The sequence below is a fragment of the Cyprinus carpio genome, chromosome B20 (assembly GCF_018340385.1).
Source record: "Cyprinus carpio isolate SPL01 chromosome B20, ASM1834038v1, whole genome shotgun sequence".
Classification (NCBI taxonomy): Eukaryota; Metazoa; Chordata; class Actinopteri; order Cypriniformes; family Cyprinidae; genus Cyprinus; species Cyprinus carpio.
In genome coordinates, this window is record NC_056616.1 from 20,936,202 (window position 1) to 20,956,197 (window position 19,996).

At 35.3% G+C, this 19,996-nt stretch overlaps 1 protein-coding gene across 3 annotated transcripts; it reads right to left on the reverse strand.

Moving 5' to 3' along the window:
* Positions 1 to 1,476: 1,476 nt before the first annotated feature.
* On the reverse strand, positions 1,477 to 18,908 carry LOC109055561 (beta-taxilin-like). Of its 3 annotated transcripts, none has more exons than XM_042747388.1 (10): positions 18,712 to 18,908; positions 16,458 to 16,743; positions 14,538 to 14,629; positions 13,841 to 14,011; positions 8,525 to 8,719; positions 5,945 to 6,064; positions 5,199 to 5,273; positions 3,973 to 4,065; positions 3,565 to 3,660; positions 1,477 to 3,488 (listed from the first exon to the last, which is right to left on the reverse strand). In XM_042747388.1, the coding sequence occupies exons 2-10, from the start codon at positions 16,738 to 16,740 to the stop codon at positions 1,977 to 1,979; spliced, it is 2,637 nt and encodes an 878-aa protein (XP_042603322.1). In that variant the 5' UTR covers positions 16,741 to 16,743; positions 18,712 to 18,908; the 3' UTR covers positions 1,477 to 1,976. The 3 variants fall into 3 exon arrangements, with proteins under 3 accessions (XP_042603322.1, XP_042603320.1, XP_042603321.1); XM_042747386.1 differs by lacking the exon at positions 5,199 to 5,273 and adding an exon at positions 5,333 to 5,407 and having other exon boundaries at positions 18,712 to 18,868; XM_042747387.1 differs by having other exon boundaries at positions 16,458 to 16,740; positions 18,712 to 18,862.
* Positions 18,909 to 19,996: the final 1,088 nt, after the last annotated feature.

Sequence of the window (19,996 nt, forward strand, 5' to 3'; positions counted from 1 at the left end):
CACTACGTCCATGTTTTTATACAGTCTATGGTTTTGCCCTCACCCACCGATCTGGTAACTCCCATTACTTTCTGGCAGAGGAAAGTATATGTGGCCTATATCAGCGCTTCCCAAACCTGTCCTGGAGGCCCCCCTGCCCTGCACCTTTTGTATGTCTCTCTTATCTAACACACCTGATTCCACTCATCAGCTCGTTAGTAGAGACTGTGCAAACTAAACTGGGTGTGTCTGATTAGGGAGACATACAAAATGTGCAGGCCAGGGGGTCCTCCAGGAGAGGTTTGGGAAGCACTGGCCTATACAGGTGCTGGTCATATAATTAGAATATCATCCAAAAGTTGATTTATTTCACTAATTCCATTCAAAAAGTGAAACTTGTATATTATATTCATTCATTACACACAGACTGATATATTTCAAATGTTTATTTCTTTTAATTTTGATGATTATAACTGACAACTAAGGAAAATCCCAAATTCAGTATCTCAGAAAATTATAATATTGTGAAAAGGTTCAATATTGAAGACACCTGGTGCCAGTTGGATGTTCACAGAGCTCTGTGTCCAAGTACATTAATAGAGAAGCGAAGGGAAGGAAAAGATGTGGTAGAAAAAAGTGTACAAGCAATAGGGATAATCGCACCCTGGAGAGGATTGTGAAACCAAACCCATTCAAAAATGTGGGGGAGATTCACAAAGAGTGGTCTGCAGCTGGAGTCAGTGCTTCAAGAACCACTACGCACAGACGTATGCAAGACATGGGTTTCAGCTGTCGCATTCCTTGTGTCAAGCCACTCTTGAACAACAGACAGCGCCAGAAGCGTCTCGACTGGATTGCTGCTGAGTAGTCCAAAGTTATGCCACACCGCATTGCTGCAGTAATTCAGGCAAAAGGAGCCCCAACTAAGTACTGAGTGCTGTACATGCTCATACTTTTCATGTTCATACTTTTCAGTTGGCCAAGATTTCTAAAAATCCTTTCTTTGCATTGGTCTTAAGTAATATTCAGATTTTCTGAGATACTGAATTTGGGATTTTCCTTAGTTGTCAGTTATAATCATCAAAATTAAAAGAAATAAACATTTGAAATATATCAGTCTGTGTGTAATGAATGAATATAATATACAAGTTTCACTTTTTGAATAGAATTAGTGAAATAAATCAACTTTTTGATGATATTCTAATTATATGACCAGCACCTGTATATACCTTTGGTCAATATTGCACACCACTAGTGCATTTATCAACTGCAAATGGTCTAAAAACCACTGAGAGCAACCAATGTCCTGGCAGCTATTTTCAGAAAATATGAAAAACTACTATTTAGCTGTAATATGCTTTAATTTAATTTTAATTAAACATAATATTGTATGTCTACACTACACCAACATGTTCTCAACTTTAAAAATGGTTTACTGGAATAAAAGGTTTCGTATTAGTCATATAGTTAAATTTCTTTGTGAAAGAGAACATCTTATAGGATTGTCAAAAGCAGACGTTTATTTGGAGGTACTGAGAAAGTGTTACAAGTGGAAAAAAGTCCTTATTACAGTACATTCAGGAGGCTAGAAATTCATACTTATAGTAAACTTTCATAAAGGAACGTGTCCTACAACCAGTCTGTCATCGTCTGTATTAACTTATAAGGCCAATTCACACTGCACAGACAGACGCAGACCAACGCCGACTGAGAACAGTAAGCCTACGTCACTTCTCAGACATACCAAGACTCGATAAATGCTGATTCAACATTCAGTTGGCAAAAAACAAGCACAGACCAACACCAACAGATGCTGACAGGAGTAACACACTGATCAGACAAAACCTGACAAATGTATCTGTTGCTGTTTATTGGTAATCTGCCAGTGCAGTGTGAATAGGCCTTTTAACTCATCAACAACAAGACTTGTCTGAGGACACAAACAAACTGATCTAGAAATGGTAAAAAGAAAAACTCCTTTGGTAATGCATTTCGGCTTAGCTTTTATTCGGGCCCTTTGCAGAACCTTTCTTCTTGGCTGAAGCTTGTTTTTTAGGCTGGGCTTTGCCGGCCTTCGCTTTTGCCTCTTGGGATTTTGGGGCTTTAGATTTTGTCGCCGGTGCTTTGGCTTCCTCAGAGGCAGCTGTGGCTTTCTCAGCATGCTCTTCTTTGAGTGGTTCTTGTCTGGGCGGCTCTGGTTCAGGTAGCTCAGGTTTAACAGCTTTATCTTTGCTATCTTCTTTCATAACAGGCTTTGGCTGCTCTTCTTTGAGGGATTCTTGTCTGGGCGGCTCTGGTTCAGGTAGCTCAGGTTTAACAGCTTCATCTTTGCTATCTTCTTTCAAGACAGGGTTCAGCTGCTCTTCTTTGAGTGGTTCTTGTCTGGGCGGCTCTGGTTGAGGTAGCTCAGGTTTAACAGCTTCATCTTTGCTATCTTTTTTCAAGACAGGCTTCAGCTGCTCTTCTTTGAGTGGTTCTTGTCTGGGCGGCTCTGGTTCAGGTAGCTCAGGTTTAACAGCTTCATCTTTGCTATCTTCTTTCAAGACAGGCTTCAGCTGCTCTTCTTTGAGTGGTTCTTGTCTGGGCGGCTCTGGTTGAGGTAGCTCAGGTTTAACAGCTTCATCTTTGCTATCTTCTTTCAATACAGGCTTCAGCTGCTCTTCTTTGAGTGGTTCTTGTCTGGGCGGCTCTGGTTCAGGTAGCTCAGGTTTAACAGCTTCATCTTTGCTATCTTCTTTCGAGACAGAGTTCGGCAGCTCTTCTTTGAGGGGTTCTTGTCTGGGCGGCTCTGGTTCAGGTAGCTCAGGTTTAACAGCTTCATCTTTGCTGTCTTCTGTCATGACAGGCTTTGGCTGAGTGGATTTCAGTTCGATCGTCCCTTCTGCTTTTGTTGCCTCTTCCTGGCTTGGTTCCTCTTTGGCGGACTCTTGTTTTCCTGTCTGTTGTTCAGTGATCTCTGGTTGTAGAGGCTCTTGAGGAAGTTTGGATTCCGTCTCAGGTTTGGCGGGTTCGGGATTTGTGGGTACTGATGGCTTCTCTTCGTTTACTCTAGCAACCTCTGGTTTGTTTTCTTCTGTGGTAGAGGGTTCCTCTTGTGTTGATTCTGGTTTATCCGCTGGTTTGGTGGACTCAAGTTTGGGAGCTACAGGAATGGCTGGAATCTTTTCTGCCGTCTTCTCTTCCTCACTATCAGATTCTCCAGCATCATCTGTTATGGAACTTACCAAGGAAGCTGCAAACTCCTGCAGACGGATCTGCTCCTCTCGCAGTCTCTTCATCTCTGTGGTCAACATGGGGTTGGGAGCTGACGTAGGAAGTTGGACGAGCTCTTGAAGCTCATCTATTTGGGGCAAGTCCACTACAGGTACAAGAGTCTCCTTTTCTGAAGACCGTATTTCTTTAATTTTGTCATATAAACTTTTTCTTTCATCCTGCAGTGCTCGGCACAGAGTCTCCAGACGGTCGATTTTCAAAGTGAAGAGTTCAAACTCTTTGGCCTTCTCTGATCTCTGTTGGAGTGGAGTTAATCAGTTAGTAAGTGAAACGCTAAAGGTCCAATACTGACAAAATGTGTGTGTAAATTACCTCCTCAATCATTTCTACAAGAGCTTTATTGCAGCTTTCAAACCGTGTCTTCCATATACTTGACTCCTTTTCCAGCTTTTTCATCTTCTTTGTCATCTGTTCAAATAAAAACATGATCAGCATATGGCGTATATGCTTTAAAACAGACAAAAGCATTTTAAGTTGTTCACTGTAAACAAAAAAATTAAAAAAACATTTTGTCTAATTTTATTGTTGAAATATTAAAAAATCCTTGAAGCACGACACATTTACTGGAAACAACACTGTATAAGACATCAAGACGTATTTTCAGAGAAATTTATCTTGTAGATATTTTCACTGGAAAACAACTAAGAAGTTGTTTTTCACATTTATTTTTCCTATTAACTTTTGGATCTAGACTGTAAGAGTGTGCATAATACAACAAACCTTCTCCATCTCCTGTTTGAAAGTGATGTAGATTTCATTGCTTTTTGCTAGTGTGTTCTGGAACTCATCAAACTTCTGGGAGTACAACACAAGCTGTAAGAAGAGTATTAGAATTTGCATCATTCAGAAAATCATTATAAATGTCACCTTTTAAATATCGATAAACTGTGCTGCAAGAAAAACATGCATGATGATGATGATGATGATGATGACATTTGTCAGCTTAACCTTCCTTTTCAATTATTATATATTGATCTTATTTTGAAAAAAAAAATTTCTAAATGTTTTTTTCTTTCTTTCTTATTTATATTTATAAAGAATTAATTAATACATTAATGACTGAATGGATGAATAAATATTTAAATATTTATTTATTTTTATTTATTCATACATCCATTTGTTTACTCATTCATTCATTCTTCTGTTATGTAAACATGGACCTGATGTAAAAATGAAAGAGTTAATCACTGATTTTGCAGCTGCACTTTACTCAATCCATCTGCAGTTAGTCAAAGCAAATGTTCCATTCAAAAACACAGAGCTTTAAATAAGTGAACACTTTCTGCAATGACTCAGTATGTAATGTGCAAGGCATCACTTATAATTTATAATAGCAGCAGTGAAACTCATCCAGGTCGTATTTGCTGTTCAGCACTTGTGAACTATAATAAATCACTGAAATGATATATTTCTGTCTGTGGTGTCTCAACAGAGCCATGAGAGAGAGGAAGCCTTCATACAGCCATCAACATAATTAACTCAAAGAGCTTCATTATCTTTGTTGATTCAAAGACAGTGAGATGTTGTCACGTTCATTTCCTTAAAGAATTGATCAGTATCTAGATTATTTATCTGCTCTAAGACAGAAAGATTTTTGATGCTTTCATTTCCTTTTTTTGTAACTGGAAAACCTCAATCCTTATTTATTGTAATTTTTGATTTGATTTGAATGATTTGACAGGTTTGAAACAACATGAGGGTAAGTAAATGAAGACAGAATTTATGCAAAATTGCTTCTCATAAAAATCCATCTTTCATTTATCTATCCATCTCAGCTGAAATGTATTCAGACATTGCACCTAATGGATATGAATTATCACCATAAATTGCCTTTTAAAGATCAATTGGTTTATGTGGTTTGTCACACAACTCAGCGAGAGAAAACGCCACAACTAGAGAGGAGAGAGTGTTGGATTGTGGGTAATGCCACAGCGGTAGATATTCACCTGGGCCTGCATGACAGTGTGCTGCTCTTTCAGCTCTTTAGCCTGTAGTTTCCACTCTGCAGCCTGAGTGAGTAACTGGTTAAACACAAGACACACACACAAACAGGTGAGAGAGACCGAGAACTCGGCATTACCTGTTTCTTCATCTGTAACTCTTGCTCCCTCATTGCGTAGCAGTTCTTTGTTTTTTCAATAGCCTCTTTAAGCAACTAACAAATAAATAGTGAGATGTTAACGTGCCAATTCTTGAGATCCACTGAAACATTTTTATAAACAGGGTCCAACATGAACATTTTGCCACTCTTGAGAAAATTTAAGTTATTCATATAGTAATATAGGCTATATATTAAGGGGATCACTCCACTGTGGCGACCCCTGATAAAGGGAATAACCTAAGAGAGAGAGAGTGAGAGACTGATCCCAGATAAACTTTCATTGAAAAAAAAAATCCACTATGAAGACTTGCAAGTCACAACAGATGTTGTATTTAAATGACACATTCATCGCTTCACTTATCAGGAAATGTCAGATTACCATTAATATCAACTTCATAAATTATGTTGCAGTTCTTTATAAAATGACCTTTTACAAGCCAATTATTACTTGCATTTTGCACTTGATGATTGTTCATTTTAGACCCTGCTTGTAAATAAATTCATTGGATGCACATGCAAATGAATTTGCCTGCCCTTCATTTTACTTGAGGCAGATCTGAAGAGCCAGAATAGGAGATCTGTGTGTCTTACATATTCCTTCTCTCTTTTGTGCTTCTCTTCAGCTTGACTGAGGAGCATGTTGGCTTCTTCCAGCTTGGCATCAGACAGTTTCTGCTGTAGATCTCTGTGTTTGAATATCTTCTCTAAACTCTGCATAAAAATACAGGGAAGAATATTTATTCAGGCATGAATTTATTTTATTTTTACAAAGTCGTTTGGACCGTGCTCTTTTGTCATTTAGTATTTTATTTTGGTGCGTCAATCTATTATGTGACTACTTAGTATATAAAACCATAATCTGCACTCACAAAAATTTATTATTTTACATTGAACACCTGTAGGACAAAAAAATAAGACTTTTTTGTATTTTGTGAGTGCAGATCATGGTTTTATATTTTATTATATTTTTCCATTGTCCAAAACTTGTTCTATTTGGGGTTGCAGGGATGCTGTATTTTATTTTTGTAGTTTGTTTTTTTTCAGCTCTAGTCATTTCTAGTTACAACATTTAACACAGTACAACATTTTAACATTGAGATTTTGTGTTTGTCTCTCTTCTGATACAACACACAGTGTGATTATTCACAAGCAGAACATGTTCCAGGATCAACATCCTTTGTTGTTCTTGGAACAGCTTTTGTATCAATCATCCTTTTACACCTAAATTCAGAGGGCAGTGACTGGTCAATAGGGATGTTGTTCCAGGGACATGTTCTTCTTGTGTAAATCACATTAAGCATGATGCATCTGTCTCTTATGATGCGTGTCTCTACTGCAGCCAGCAGAGGGCAGTAGATACACACGACACAATTCAGTTTCGAGTCAGTTCATTTCTTGGGTTCTGTTTTAGTCCACCACACAGCTCTGTGTGAGCAGTCTCTGTGGTACCCATCAGCGTGACAGATTGATCTTAACTTCTCCTAACATCTGGCTTTTCATTCCACCGGTCATCCTCCTGTGATTAGATAGAGAATACTAGAGTGTTCTACAAGGTGTAATATTCACTGTCAAACCAGGCGTGAATCACTGAGTCAAAGTCAAAAAATGCAAGTATCTGCTGTGCATATAGCAGGTTTAGAAAGTGTGAGGGTGTAGTTTCCTCTGCCTCGTGTTGTGAAATTACAGCTCTGGCAGACTTCAGCTCAAAAACATGTTTTTATGCATAGTGACTGTAAAAAATGCTCATGTAAACTACCAGTCAGAAGTTTGGAATAATTATTTAATGTCTTTGAAATTCTCTTGTGCTCACCATGGATGCATTTATTTGATCAAAATACTACAAATATTGCAGTTCTACAGTAAAGTATGTAAAATCTAATTTATTTTTGATAGCAAAGCAAAAGTTCCAGCAACCATTACTCTAGTATTCAGTGTCAAATGATCCTCCAGAATTGATTCTATGCTGATAATAATTCTATCCTTATACCTTTAATAACTGATAATAATTGAGCAGCAAATCAGCATATTACAATGATATCTTTTGTTTGATTTCTTCACTCATGATGCTATTCTCAATCATAATCTTTACATTCTTGTTTATAACAGTCATTGTTGACTAAACATTAAACTATTACAAATATTATTAATATTAAAACATTAAAACTATAGAAATATTTCAATTAGTGTTTTCGTTAACTGAAAAAAGCTGAAATAAAGTCAAATATAAATATTCAATGAAAAACCTAAACAAAATATACAAAAATGATGGAAAAACAAAGCAAAAATAAAAATATATTAAATGTAGAGAGAAATATTTAAAATAATAATAATAATAATAAAAAATACAAAAGCACATAATAAAATTACTTGAACCAAATTAGTATCTCAGAATGATTTCTGAATGATCATGTGACACTGAAGACTGGGATAATGTGAATGGAGTAATCCTGAAAATTCAGCTTTGCCATCACAGGAATACATGACATTTGATTTTCTTTTTTTTTCTTTTTTTTTTTTTTTATATATATATTTAAATAGAAACCACTTGTTATAAATTGTGTAATAATATTTCACAAAATACTGTTTTTACTGTATTTTTAATCAAATAAATTCACCCTTTGTGAGCATAAGAGACTTACATGACATTTAAAAAGATTAATTATTCAGAACTTTTAACTGCTGTAGTTGCAGAGTTTAAAATAAGTTTGGAATCCCAAAAATGGCTCATTAAATTGTTCTGCTGGACCAGAACAAAAAATCCAATCAGATGCATTATCAATCATTTATGGTGCACACTTACTTGTACCAAAATCTAATCTCGACTGTGCCTTGGGGTGCAGCTTTAAACGGATTTATGACTGATTCGCTTTGACAGATGTGTTAGATATTGTGGTGCTTGAAATCCTCAATTAATTTTGCTGGCTTTCGCTGCACAGGTCTTCGGTCTGCTTCACACCACAAGCACATATTTATTTTAGGGCCCATATTAACAGGTTACAGTCTTCACACTGCCCACATAAACAGCACAAAATAGAGGTCTGTTGCAGCAGAAGCACTGTGAACGGTGGGCCTGCTGGAGCTCTGCTTATGTGTGGATTTAATGCATTTCAAATCTAGATGTTAGATACATCATGTGGATTTAATGTAATGTGTGTGGATTTCCCTCAGCACCTCTTCTCTCCGCTCATACTGCTCTACGATGGTCTTGAGTTTGCTGGCCAGCTCACTGTTCTCTTGGCACAGCTTGTTGTTGCGGTTACTGTGCTGCTCGATCTGATTCTGAATGTCCACTAGCGTGCTCTGGAAATGAGCGGAGATCTCCTTCCGCTTCATTTCATCCTCCCGCAGCCTCTGCAGACTCTCCTCCTGCAGGGGGAAAGAGAGTAGGAGACGTGTGGGAAATCTGGGAATATGCAGCCTTAAGTGATGAAAGCAATCTAGATCTAGCATTACGTGAGATGGAGCTGTGTTAAGATGGGAAAAGTCAAATAATGTATTGTGTTTGAAAGCATTTTGTGGTAGGAATGACAGTTAAGGAAATTATATTTTAAACATTTGTGGAATAAACTGGCCAACTCTTACTAAAGCTTATTTCATAGTTTGCATTTTATATAGCCTAAATGCAAACAATTAAACAATATTTTGTATTTGACATCTTGATTTTTCACAAATGATATTCACCTTGATAATTTTATTTTGTTTTTTGCTTAATTCATAACATATTTATTAATAATAATAGTGATAATATATTCATAATATTTCATATTTTATTTCAGTCATGCTCCTCACTTAAAGGGATACTCCACCCCAAAATGAACATTTTGTCATTAATCACTTACCCCCATGTTGTTCCAAACCTGTAAAATCTTCGTTTGTCTTCGTAACACAATTTAAGATATTTTGGATGAAAATCGGGAGGCCTGTGACTGTCCCATAGACTGCCAAGTAAAAGCGAAGTGAAGCGACGGGAACACTTTTTGTAAGTGAAGAAAACAAAAATATTGTGGCGTGGATGATACAGAAGAGCATACGCAGCATACGGTGATATGGAGAGACACAGAGTAGACTGCTGACAAAGGAATTGTTGAATAAAGTCTTTATTTTAGTTTTCTTCGCTTACAAAAAGAGTTCCCGTCACTTCATATAACCCAGATTGCACATCTGATGGCAGATGGAGTATTCTGACGACGACTTTCATACCTTTTATGGACATTGACACTGTTATTTATTTGGCAGTCTATGGGACAGTCTTAAGCCTCCAGGTTTTCATCCACAATATCATAAATTGTGTTCTGAAGATGAACGAAGCTTTTACGGGTTTGGAACGGCATGGGTACCCCATGTGATTAATGACAAAATTTTTATTTTGGGGTGGAGTATCCCTTTAAAGTGTTGTCTTGCTGATATCAGTGTTGTCATTGTTAACTAACACAAAAACTATTTTGAAAAATGTTAATTAAAATAAATCTGAAACAAAATAAAATATAAATATTAGATGAAACCCTAAACTTAAAAACACTCAAAAATGAGAAATGTTGCATTTTCAACTAACTTAACTAATCTGAGGTACTAAAATAAATAAATCTGATATAGAATGCATTGAAGATAAAAAGAGAATCAGTAAAAACCAATAAAACTGACAAAAGCACATTAATTACTAAATCTGAACTTAACTACTTAAACTAAAATTAAAACAAACAAATTCAAAATATTAATAAAACACTACAATAGCATAAAAATAATACTAAAATAACACTGGTTGACAAGTACACTTTTTTGGATTAAACTTTGTGGCAAAATTAAATAGTAAAACTAATAGACATGTTGCAAATTAATATAAATGTACATTTTCATTATTTATTGTGTAAAGTATTGATAAATTCATAAGGTGTACGGTTTAAATAGGTTTTAATTAATATAAAACATTAAAATGTTTTATTTTTAATAAAAGTAATATATATAAGTTATAATTAAGGGACAACCTTTTGGAATGAGCTTTTATTTTATAGATATAGTAGAGAGTGACAAGAAATATAAAGAATAGAAGGAATGGACATATTTTATAGGCCTGACTTGAACCTGAGTGGCCCACATGAGCACCATAGTGCAACATGTCCAAACCAGGTGCACTAACCCCTACGTTAACTGCATTATTTCTACCTTACAAGGTCTGAATAGTGAAGGCTAGTTTATGATCCTATTACTCAAATGTTGTTAATGACGTATTAAGCTCTATGAGATCTATATTTGTAGCACTAATAAACAATATTATCCTTTTTTAGTATCTGGGATCGGATGTGAGAATGCTAAACAGTCCTGCCATCCAATGTGTGCGCTTTGTAAACAGGAGCTCCTGTTTCACAGGCGCCAGATTCCTGACTCAGCTAATTGTAAGCAACCCAGGGCTGAGTCTGTTTGCTTGCCTGTGTTTACACATGGCATGAGTCTCAAGCTCCCACCCGGGAAAGGTGAAGCTGTATCACCACTACGCAAGCTCATCATGAAGGCGAATCACTCATATAAGCGCAAAGGAAATGGCCCCAGATTAAATCTAATTTACCGTCCTCATAGCTGAGCCTCACACCTACACACAGGGCTTAAATGTTCTGCTCTGACCTGCTCATTAATAGCTTCCATAATACTTGAATAAAATTAATTGGGGAGTGAACAAGGTCAAAGCCAGCCTCTAGGGAAGGATAGCATCAACTTCCAAAGACATGCAGAGTTCATATTAGAGCAAGAGTTTAATATCTTCAATGCCCAGAGGAGAAAAAACAACACAAACGTGATTAGAAAGCTCCTCGAAGACAGAAGAAAAAGTGTGTGTTTGCATGCTGGGACAGAAACCGCTACCTACAAAGTCCTCCAGCACCTGTTCAGCGAATAGTACAAATGAACCGAAATCAGTCGCTGCGAAAATGGCTCCAGGTGCTTTGCCCAAGATTCATAACATCTTTCATATTATGTACACATTCACCGAATGGAAGTGAAATTATCTCTTTGAAGGCAACATTATTGTTTGGCAGAGTGAAAGAAATGAGTGGACTGCTATATCCGACAACTGGAAACATTTCAAGTGCTGAATAACAGTTTTGTAAAATGACAAATATGGCAGCTCAGTCGAGAGAGGCATTCACAAATTAGCTTGCCGTTTACGTGCATCAAAAACATACAGCACGACCAGTGAAGTCAGATTCCCTGGTTAATGACTCTTAAGAGTCGGTTCTTTTTATTGAATCAATCACATGTGACTAGTGAAGGTAGTGATGGGAGAAATGAAGCTTTTTGAAACCCTGAATAATTTGTTTTTAGATGCTCTCAAAACACCACAGGCTGGCGGCCCCTGCTGGTTAAAACTATGTAAATGCAACGGAAATCATATATAATGACACCTTTTAGAAATCACTTGCAAATGTTTCAAGAATATCTATTCAATTTAACCTACAAATAATTAAACACTATTCAATATGATATTCCATCAAAAATTGTGTTATTTTATTTATTAATGTGCAATGCTTATGTGTTATTGGGCTGGGCTTGGCAAACTATTAAAAATTGTTCTCCCTTTTGTATTACACACACGTTAAAATTCATTACATTTATTAAAAATCAACCTACATTTTAAAACTGATCTTTGGTTCATGAGGAATTTCGAAATGTTTCGAAACCAAGCCTTGAAATCGGCATAGATTGTTTTTTAAAACATATCCTTCTTATTTGTAATGAGAGTTTATACACTCTTTAAAAATGACCTTTATGATGTAATATATAAAGATAATTATTTTTCAAATGCAAACTTAATCATTTTGGGTTCTTGTTTTTATGTTTGTGGTATATTTGGCATTAGAACACTAAATATTTATGGCACTATCTTGTGGTGTCTAGATAGGCTACACAATAAGATGAGTTGTTTTCTGTCGGTCACAAGATCTTAACCTGTGATCTCAACTGCTAAATGTAAAATAAAACAGCTAATATTCTCATCATGCAACTGTACTATGAATTTCTTTATATGTGTAAATCGTTTTAAGGAGTTGCATAGTTAAATCCATTATGCAGATTTCACCACTAAATTAGCACAGAAAATATGAAAACCTCTGCAGATTCTATCTGGGATGTAGATGTAGTCGCTGTAGCATCAACAGAATGGAAGTACAGGAGGCCATGGCCTCTGCAGTGATTTGAGCCAGTGAGACATTCTCTTTGACTTTTGATTTATAAAAGAAGGGCAAATGCCACTGAAGCTGGGTAACACTATCCCTCTTGTCATAGTGACCTGTCAGTCAGCAGCGCTTTGAGTCTGAGAAGGCAGAGACACAGAGTCACTGCAGTAACGTCCCACTGGGCTCAAAAACGCCGTCTCCTCTGAAGGAAGTTGGATCGACTCAATCTCAGCAATCAAAACACTGAGACGGGTAACAGGATAACAGGAAACACTCTCCCACATGTCAAACAAGAAGTTGCTATAAGGTCTGTTATTATGGTCCTACTGTATTTCAGATAAATGTACCCCTTAATGGCACATAAAAACAAAACAATGATCGCTGTTCATGTGAGTCAGTCTGCTTTTCTTTATAAGTGGTTCTTATTTCAGTTTTCGCAGTATTTCAAGCAAGTATTTGACCTGTTATACTTTTTTTTAGTTTAGTGATAGAAGAATGGCAACATCTCCCATAAATTCAGTATATGCAAGTATGAGACAATTGAATTAAGAGTATTATTTTTGCAAAAATGCAACAGTGTGCTTTTATGGTCAACTAATCAGTGTCTTTTTCTAAAATTAAAAATGTTCTAAAAATATAAAAAAAATTAAACATATAAATTTATATATATATATATATATATATATATATATATATATATATATATATATATATATATATATATATATATATATATATATACATTTTATTTAAAAACTACCACTTTTTAAAGAGTATTTAGTTATTCAGCTGCAAGTTTTTTAATGAAAATTTTGTTGTAGTTTAGCATTTTTATTTGCATTAACATAGACTACTGTTCAAAAGTGAGATTTTTAAATGTTTTTAAAGAAGTCTTTTATGCTTTCAAAGGCTACATTTGTTTGATTAAAAATACAGTACAAACAAAAAATTGTGAAATATTCCAATTTTAAAATGTAATTTACTGCAATTTTCAGTGTCAATGAAATATTCTGATTTGTCGCTCATCAAACATTTCTTATTATTTTCACTGTTGAAATTATAATACTTTTTGTGGAAGACATGATACTTCTTTTTTTTTTTCTCAAGATTTTTTGATTAATAGAAACTTAAAAAGAACAGCTGACCCCAAAAAATGTAAATGGCATAAGAAAATAGGCATGTTTATTTTAAAAAACAAACGAATTCAGATAAAATAAATAATGTATGTTTCTTATCATAAACTACATACCCAAAAAATAAACCTACCGAGTAATATCATAGCTTAACTTTTCTTTCTCAGGCTCTGAGTAAACAATGCTCTCACCTTCAGTGTCCTGTTATGTCTCTGAAGCTCCCTGCAGAGCATCTCCAGCTTGCTGCGGGCCAGAATGGCACGACTGTGCTCAAACTGAAGCTGATCTCTCTGCTTGACCAGAAGCCCCTGTCTCTGCTGAAGCTGCTCCAGCTGTTTCTTCTCAGTCCTGTGTTCCTCCACCTGCCCCATATGCACAAAACACACACAGGTGTGATCCATACATCATCTCATATGCAGCTTTAACACCTCTGGCTGGTCTAAAGCTGCTTTAGATAATGTCTGTCAGCGGATTTTGGAATGACAGTTTCCAGTTTTCCACATTAACACAGAGCCCTTAGATTGTATATTTCTGAGAACAAGATCTCTGATTTTTGTCTGCTTTTCATAGTCTTCTGTCATATGCTCTTCTCTACATGTGCCTGTCGTTATCTGTGTTTTGAAATTGAAGAGAGTGCTGTGGCTTTCTTGTGTGGCATATGGCCTTGTGTTCAAACTAGCTTATTCAGCCCAAGGCGGCGAATATTTAGGTCATCGCAGTATCAGTGAAACCACTCTTAACATCACACCAGGCGTTCTTTTATTTTCTCTCCATGTCAATCCGGTTTGTGTTCTATTTGTTTCCTTTTAACTGTCCTCCATGCATTGTTGTTGCCGGCGGGGAAAACTGTTCAGAGAGCGGCGTTCTCTCATGGGTCTGGATACTCACCAGCTCAGTGTATTTCTTCAACACCATTTCCACTTTCTCTTCTGGTGAGCCGAGCTTGTTCAGGCTTTGCAATAAGGATGCAGCCTCTTTACCTACGAGACAAGCATTTTCCGTTCAGATCAGAGAATGAAAAGATAAAGAAGATGAGCAGAAGCCCACAAGGGAGAGTTCTGCACGCAAGCTTCAAAATAAATCAACGGGAGAAGTGGGGGAATCACAGCGTGATAGCGTGATAGCGTTTACTATGATAAAATAGTTGAGAGGAGCAAACAAGGCACAAGACATATACTCAGCCTTAAGGGGATAGTTCATCCAGAAATGAATCTCTGTCATTATTTATTCACCCTCTTGTCATTCAAAACCTCTATTTTCTATATAAATCTCCCAAAAAAGAAAAAAGAAAAGAAAGAAAATCTTAAAAAGCACTGTCGAAGTGGTTCGTAACATTTTTGTGCTGTCTTCAGAAGACAGCTTTGTGTCAGGATCAAACTGAAAAGTTTTATTCACTGATTCTTAAATGAGTTCACAAAATCAGAATGATTTCTTCACAAATCAGACTGGTCCAGTTTTTCAGTTCAGCTCATAGACTCATTGAGTAATTCGGTTGCAGTGGCTCACAGCCCAATTTATCCGTGACTTTTCTCAGACAAAGCTATTTATATGACCTCAGAAGACTTGAACTATTGTGCACGAGTCATATGGACCGCTTTATGATATTTTATGATTCATTTATGGAACTTTTTTACATGTATGTGTGCTTTTTGAATCTTAAAAGCTCCAACAGCTGTTCATTGGAATTACATTAAAATGCGTGACCAGTACATTATTCATATTTTTTCTTTCTGTGTTCCACAGAGAAAAGTCATACAGGTTTGCAAAAACAATAGCAAGTAAATGATGACAGAATTTTCACTCCTGTGTAAAATTTTCCTTTAGGCCAGAGTGTGTCAGAAAACTTAAGTCAAGCACTATAGCTGTCTGCATTTGGTGATGATAAAGTGGGCTTTAGTATTGAAATGAGCATTCTTTCATTGAGAATGGAAATTTTCCAAACAGTTGATTACTACACTCATAGCACTCGACCATCCTGCTGATAGAAAAACCCAATCACTGTTTATGACTCTCCATCTGTGCCATTGAGAGGTGCTACATACGGCATTATTTTTCAAACATAAAACAGCAATCAGTTTTCTCACTGAAATCTCTGCTCTGTGGGTCATTTAACAAAATGGATGTCATTTGTGTCACTCAATCATACATTACTGTTTAAATGTTTGAGTTAAGTAAGACTTTTTGTTCAAAATAAATTAATGCTGTTGTTTATTTATGGGATGCATTAAACTGATCAATTATGACAGTGAAGACAATGTTACAACAAAAACTATTTCAAATTATTAATGCTTTTCTTTTAAACTTTCTATTTATTAAAGAATTCTAAAAATGATTTACTGTATATATATAGTTATATATCATGGTAATATTTCCACAAAAATACTAAGCAGCACAGTTGTTTTAAACATTGATAATAAATCAGCATATTATAAAGATTTCTGAAATATCATGTGACAATGAAGACTGGAGTAATGGCTGCTGAAAATTCAGCGTTGCATCACAGTAATGTATTTTTAAATATATTAAAATAGAAAACAGTTATTTTAAATTACAGTTTTACTGTATTAACTTGACACGGCACATTGTCATTTTTTTTATTATTTATGTGGTTATCAAACTTAAAATGGCACCTATTTCATAGAATGACCCATTTCATTTCTTGACTGATTTGGCTATTCTCAGGACCGTTTTATGATGCTCAGCAAAATAAAAATTCTCTTTGTGAGGTTTAGTCTTTTAGTTCGTCTTTTTAATCTCAAGACATTTACACTGTTTATCAAACGATCAGAAGAAAGGCCAATTGCTCACCCAGGGCCTTGAGGATTTTCTTATCAGCTATCTGCTCCTTCTCTGGAGTGGCACCAGCTTCTTGTGGGTTGGCCTCTTTATCAGCCTTTGCTTCCTCTTCCTTTCTCTCCTCAGCCTCCAGGATGGAGATCTGCTCCTGCATCAGGTTGGATGCTGCTCCATACGTGTTGATTATATCCTCTAGCTGCCTGCTGAAGTCCTCCATGGGGTCCACTGGCTGCTCCTCTGGGCAACTGACTTGTTCATTGGGGTTTTCAGAGGTCTGGTCACAGCCCTCCATCATCTGCTGCAAAAATCAAGTTAAATATATCATAAAAGTGCTTCAGAAGAAAGCAGATTGATTAGCAGAGGTAGAACAGCCAATTCCTTGATTACACTCTTGGCTTGACGCTGAAATGAGACTGTTGAAATTAATGAGAAGTGATTATGCATTACTTGTAGAGAGGTTTGATACGACGCTCTGAAATCACCAGCCACTAAACTGAAGATGAATGGCTTTTGGCCAGTTTGCGGTATGTTTGCATAAATAGATGGAATTTATGTTTGAAATGCATGAGGTTGTTTGAAATGTAAATTCAAATTTGGGGAAATGATTAATGGATTTGCCTCAGGCAGAAACAATATGGATAATAAGTGACCTTGAAAAAGAAATATTTGCAAAAACGTAAAACTGGAAATTGGAATGTGAAGTGATTTGTCTACATATACAATAACAATAGCAAAATTTAATTAGTTCTATCTATTTGTTTGTCCTGTTTCCATTTTCAAATTATTTATTTTGTGTACTATGTACTGATACTGTTGTTTACTGATATTTTATTAATAATTATATATATATATATATATATATATATATATATATATATATATATATATATATATATATATATATATATATATATATATATATATATGTATGTGTGTGTTTATATTTAGGTCATATATTTTTTGAAAGTGTCTTATGCTCACCAAAGTTGCATTTATTTGTTCAAAAATATAGTAAAATCAGTAATATTTTGAAATATTGTTACAATTTACAATATAGAATTTTTTTTCTATATATTTTAATATATTTTTACAAATGTAATTTATTCCTGTGATGGCAAGCTGAATTTTTAAAAGCCATTACTCCAGTCTTCAGTGTCACATGAACCTTCAAAAATCATTCTTATATGCTGATTTTGTGCTCATGAAACATTTCTTATTTAATTTAATTTTAATTTAATTTTTAATTTTTAATTTTTTAATTTTTAATTTTTAATTTTTAATTTTTAATTTTTAATTTTTAATTTAATTTAATTTAATTTAATTTAATTTAATTTAATTTAATTTAATTTAATTTAATTTAATTTTATTTTATTTTATTTTATTTTATCGATATAGATTCACACCTGGATACAGAAAATGTAACACTTAAATTTAAATACTTAATGAACTTTAATACTTAATGATCTGGTTAATGGCAGTTAGATAAATTTTTAAACATTTTCAATGCAAGCCATAGAAAAAGAGTAACATCTGATCTCTAAGCTGCCTCCACGTCTGGTGGACATCTGAAGAGAGGCAACGAGTCACTTGTGACACACGAGGCTAGGGGAGGGGGTGCAGAGAAAATAGCACAAATCACAGTGGCAGAGTATCGCTGAGCCTCTAAATCTGATGTGTCACAGATAGCGCCAGGCCTGAAGCCCTTCAGCTCTACACAGCTGATTTCATGTGGAATGAACTCTGAGATTCCAGAGGTTGTTTATGTCCCAGCTCTGTTGCTTATCAGGTTAAAATTATAGCCCCAATTCCAACCCCATGTGCATGTATCCACCCCTCCTCCTCTCCCATCACCCCTCCTCCTTCACCAACATGGCACCTGTTGTGAAGCCACACGCTATTTTTGGACTCTCTAAATATGGACAAGCTATTTCTTAGTCTAACCACGTACACTCTGATGTCAGTGGTGCCAGTTTTACGCAAAGTGGGAAAAACAATGACTATTCTAAACATCGGTTTACATCTAAAAAAACAGGCAAAGGGTGAAGCACAAACTTTAGGACAAATGATGAAATTTGCTACAAATTTAAATTCAAAACAACAGAATTATTGCATTGAATTAGCTTTGTCTTCATATGACTTGATCAGAATAATGAAACCACACTATAATGTCTCCCAACCAACTCAAATGCTTCTCAATGACACACTGGCGACATTCAGCTCAACATCAACTAAAAAGTTAAATGAAATAGTATAGCTCAAGACTTACCCACACGTGTCTGTTCGGGTTCGAATAGAAAAGGAGGACAATGAACCAGTCAGTCCACAGTTTTATCAGAGTGAAAGAGAGAAGTGAGGAGGGTCCAAAAGGACTCAAGACAACAGCTGACAGTCCGAGCCCCTCAAAATAACCTCCAGTGGAAAACCAATGGAAGCGTTGTGCAAACACTTTGAATGAATCGTCCTGTCAAGATCTTTCTACTCAGGCTTTTCAGGAAGACAGCTGAGGAGCTAATTTTGTAGTATCCCTTGAAAGGCTTCAGACTTGTTATCACAGATAGTTATCATAGATCTACTAATCCAAAATTCATTCTGGGTTAGCACTGGTAGTTGGTTAGAAGTAAAAACAAAATGTTGATAGGATTTTACCCCTATACAGCCTCAGATAATTAATTATAGATTTTTTTTGTGGAACAGTTTGTTGAACCTTTAGACAAAATATAAAAGAAAATCTAAATAAGGTTTACGTATGTGTTTTTTGTTAAGTATGATATAGTGAGAATATGAAGCTCATACTTGAGGTGGGAAAAAAATCCAAATCCGAGGCCCAAATTGAGCAAAATATGCAATTTGGTGTAGTTGATGATATAAACATAGCCAAAAATAAATGAAAATTACTATTTTGATAGCTTTTAATATAATCAATGAAGATATTTACAGCAGTATAGCAGACTACTTATAAATGCATGTAAATATCAGTTGTAGCTGTATATCTCCAATATAGCAATATGTCTTAGTATATATTTAAATACTTAGTTTTATGATCAAAGGTCTGCAAAATATGTAATGAAGTGCAAAACTATGATTTAGAGACATACAAATAAACGGTCCTCAAAAGTGTAATTTACATTTAATTAATGAAATTTTAACATGATTTTTTACTAAAAAGTTATGTATGGATAATTAAGTTGCTTAAATCCAGTAAATGTTCATCTTAAAATATTGCTAACAGTATAGAAGTTATTCTTGTTTACTTTATAAAAGACAGTAAAGATTTCACAGCAAAATCACACATGTACCGCAACCTGAAGGTAACAGAAGGTATATAGTAGATTGTGTACAACCGTTTTTTTTTTTCTTTTACATTTAGAACTTTTAGAAATTTGCATACTAAATATGATATACTTGGCTTTATAGGGTTAACATGCAAATCTGGGTGGCTCTTGGAATTATTGACTTGTGTACTGAATGCCTGAGGACCAATTTCTTGTAACAATCTGCTTAGTATTGGGTTTTCACAGCTCCTATTAGCATTTATTATCACATTTGTCCAC

Bases quoted from the DNA above. Each gene is read 5' to 3' on its own strand.
- LOC109055561 (XM_042747388.1), bottom strand. From the start codon at position 16,740: ATGATGGAGGGCTGTGACCAGACCTCTGAAAACCCCAATGAACAAGTC. The intron at 6,065-8,524 runs GTGCTGAGGGAA...ATTTTTATGCAG, and splicing joins AGTATGAGCGGAGAGAAGAG to AGTTTAGAGAAGATATTCAA. The intron at 4,066-5,198 runs GTGAATATCTAC...CTCTTCTTACAG, and splicing joins ACACTGTCATGCAGGCCCAG to CTTGTGTTGTACTCCCAGAA.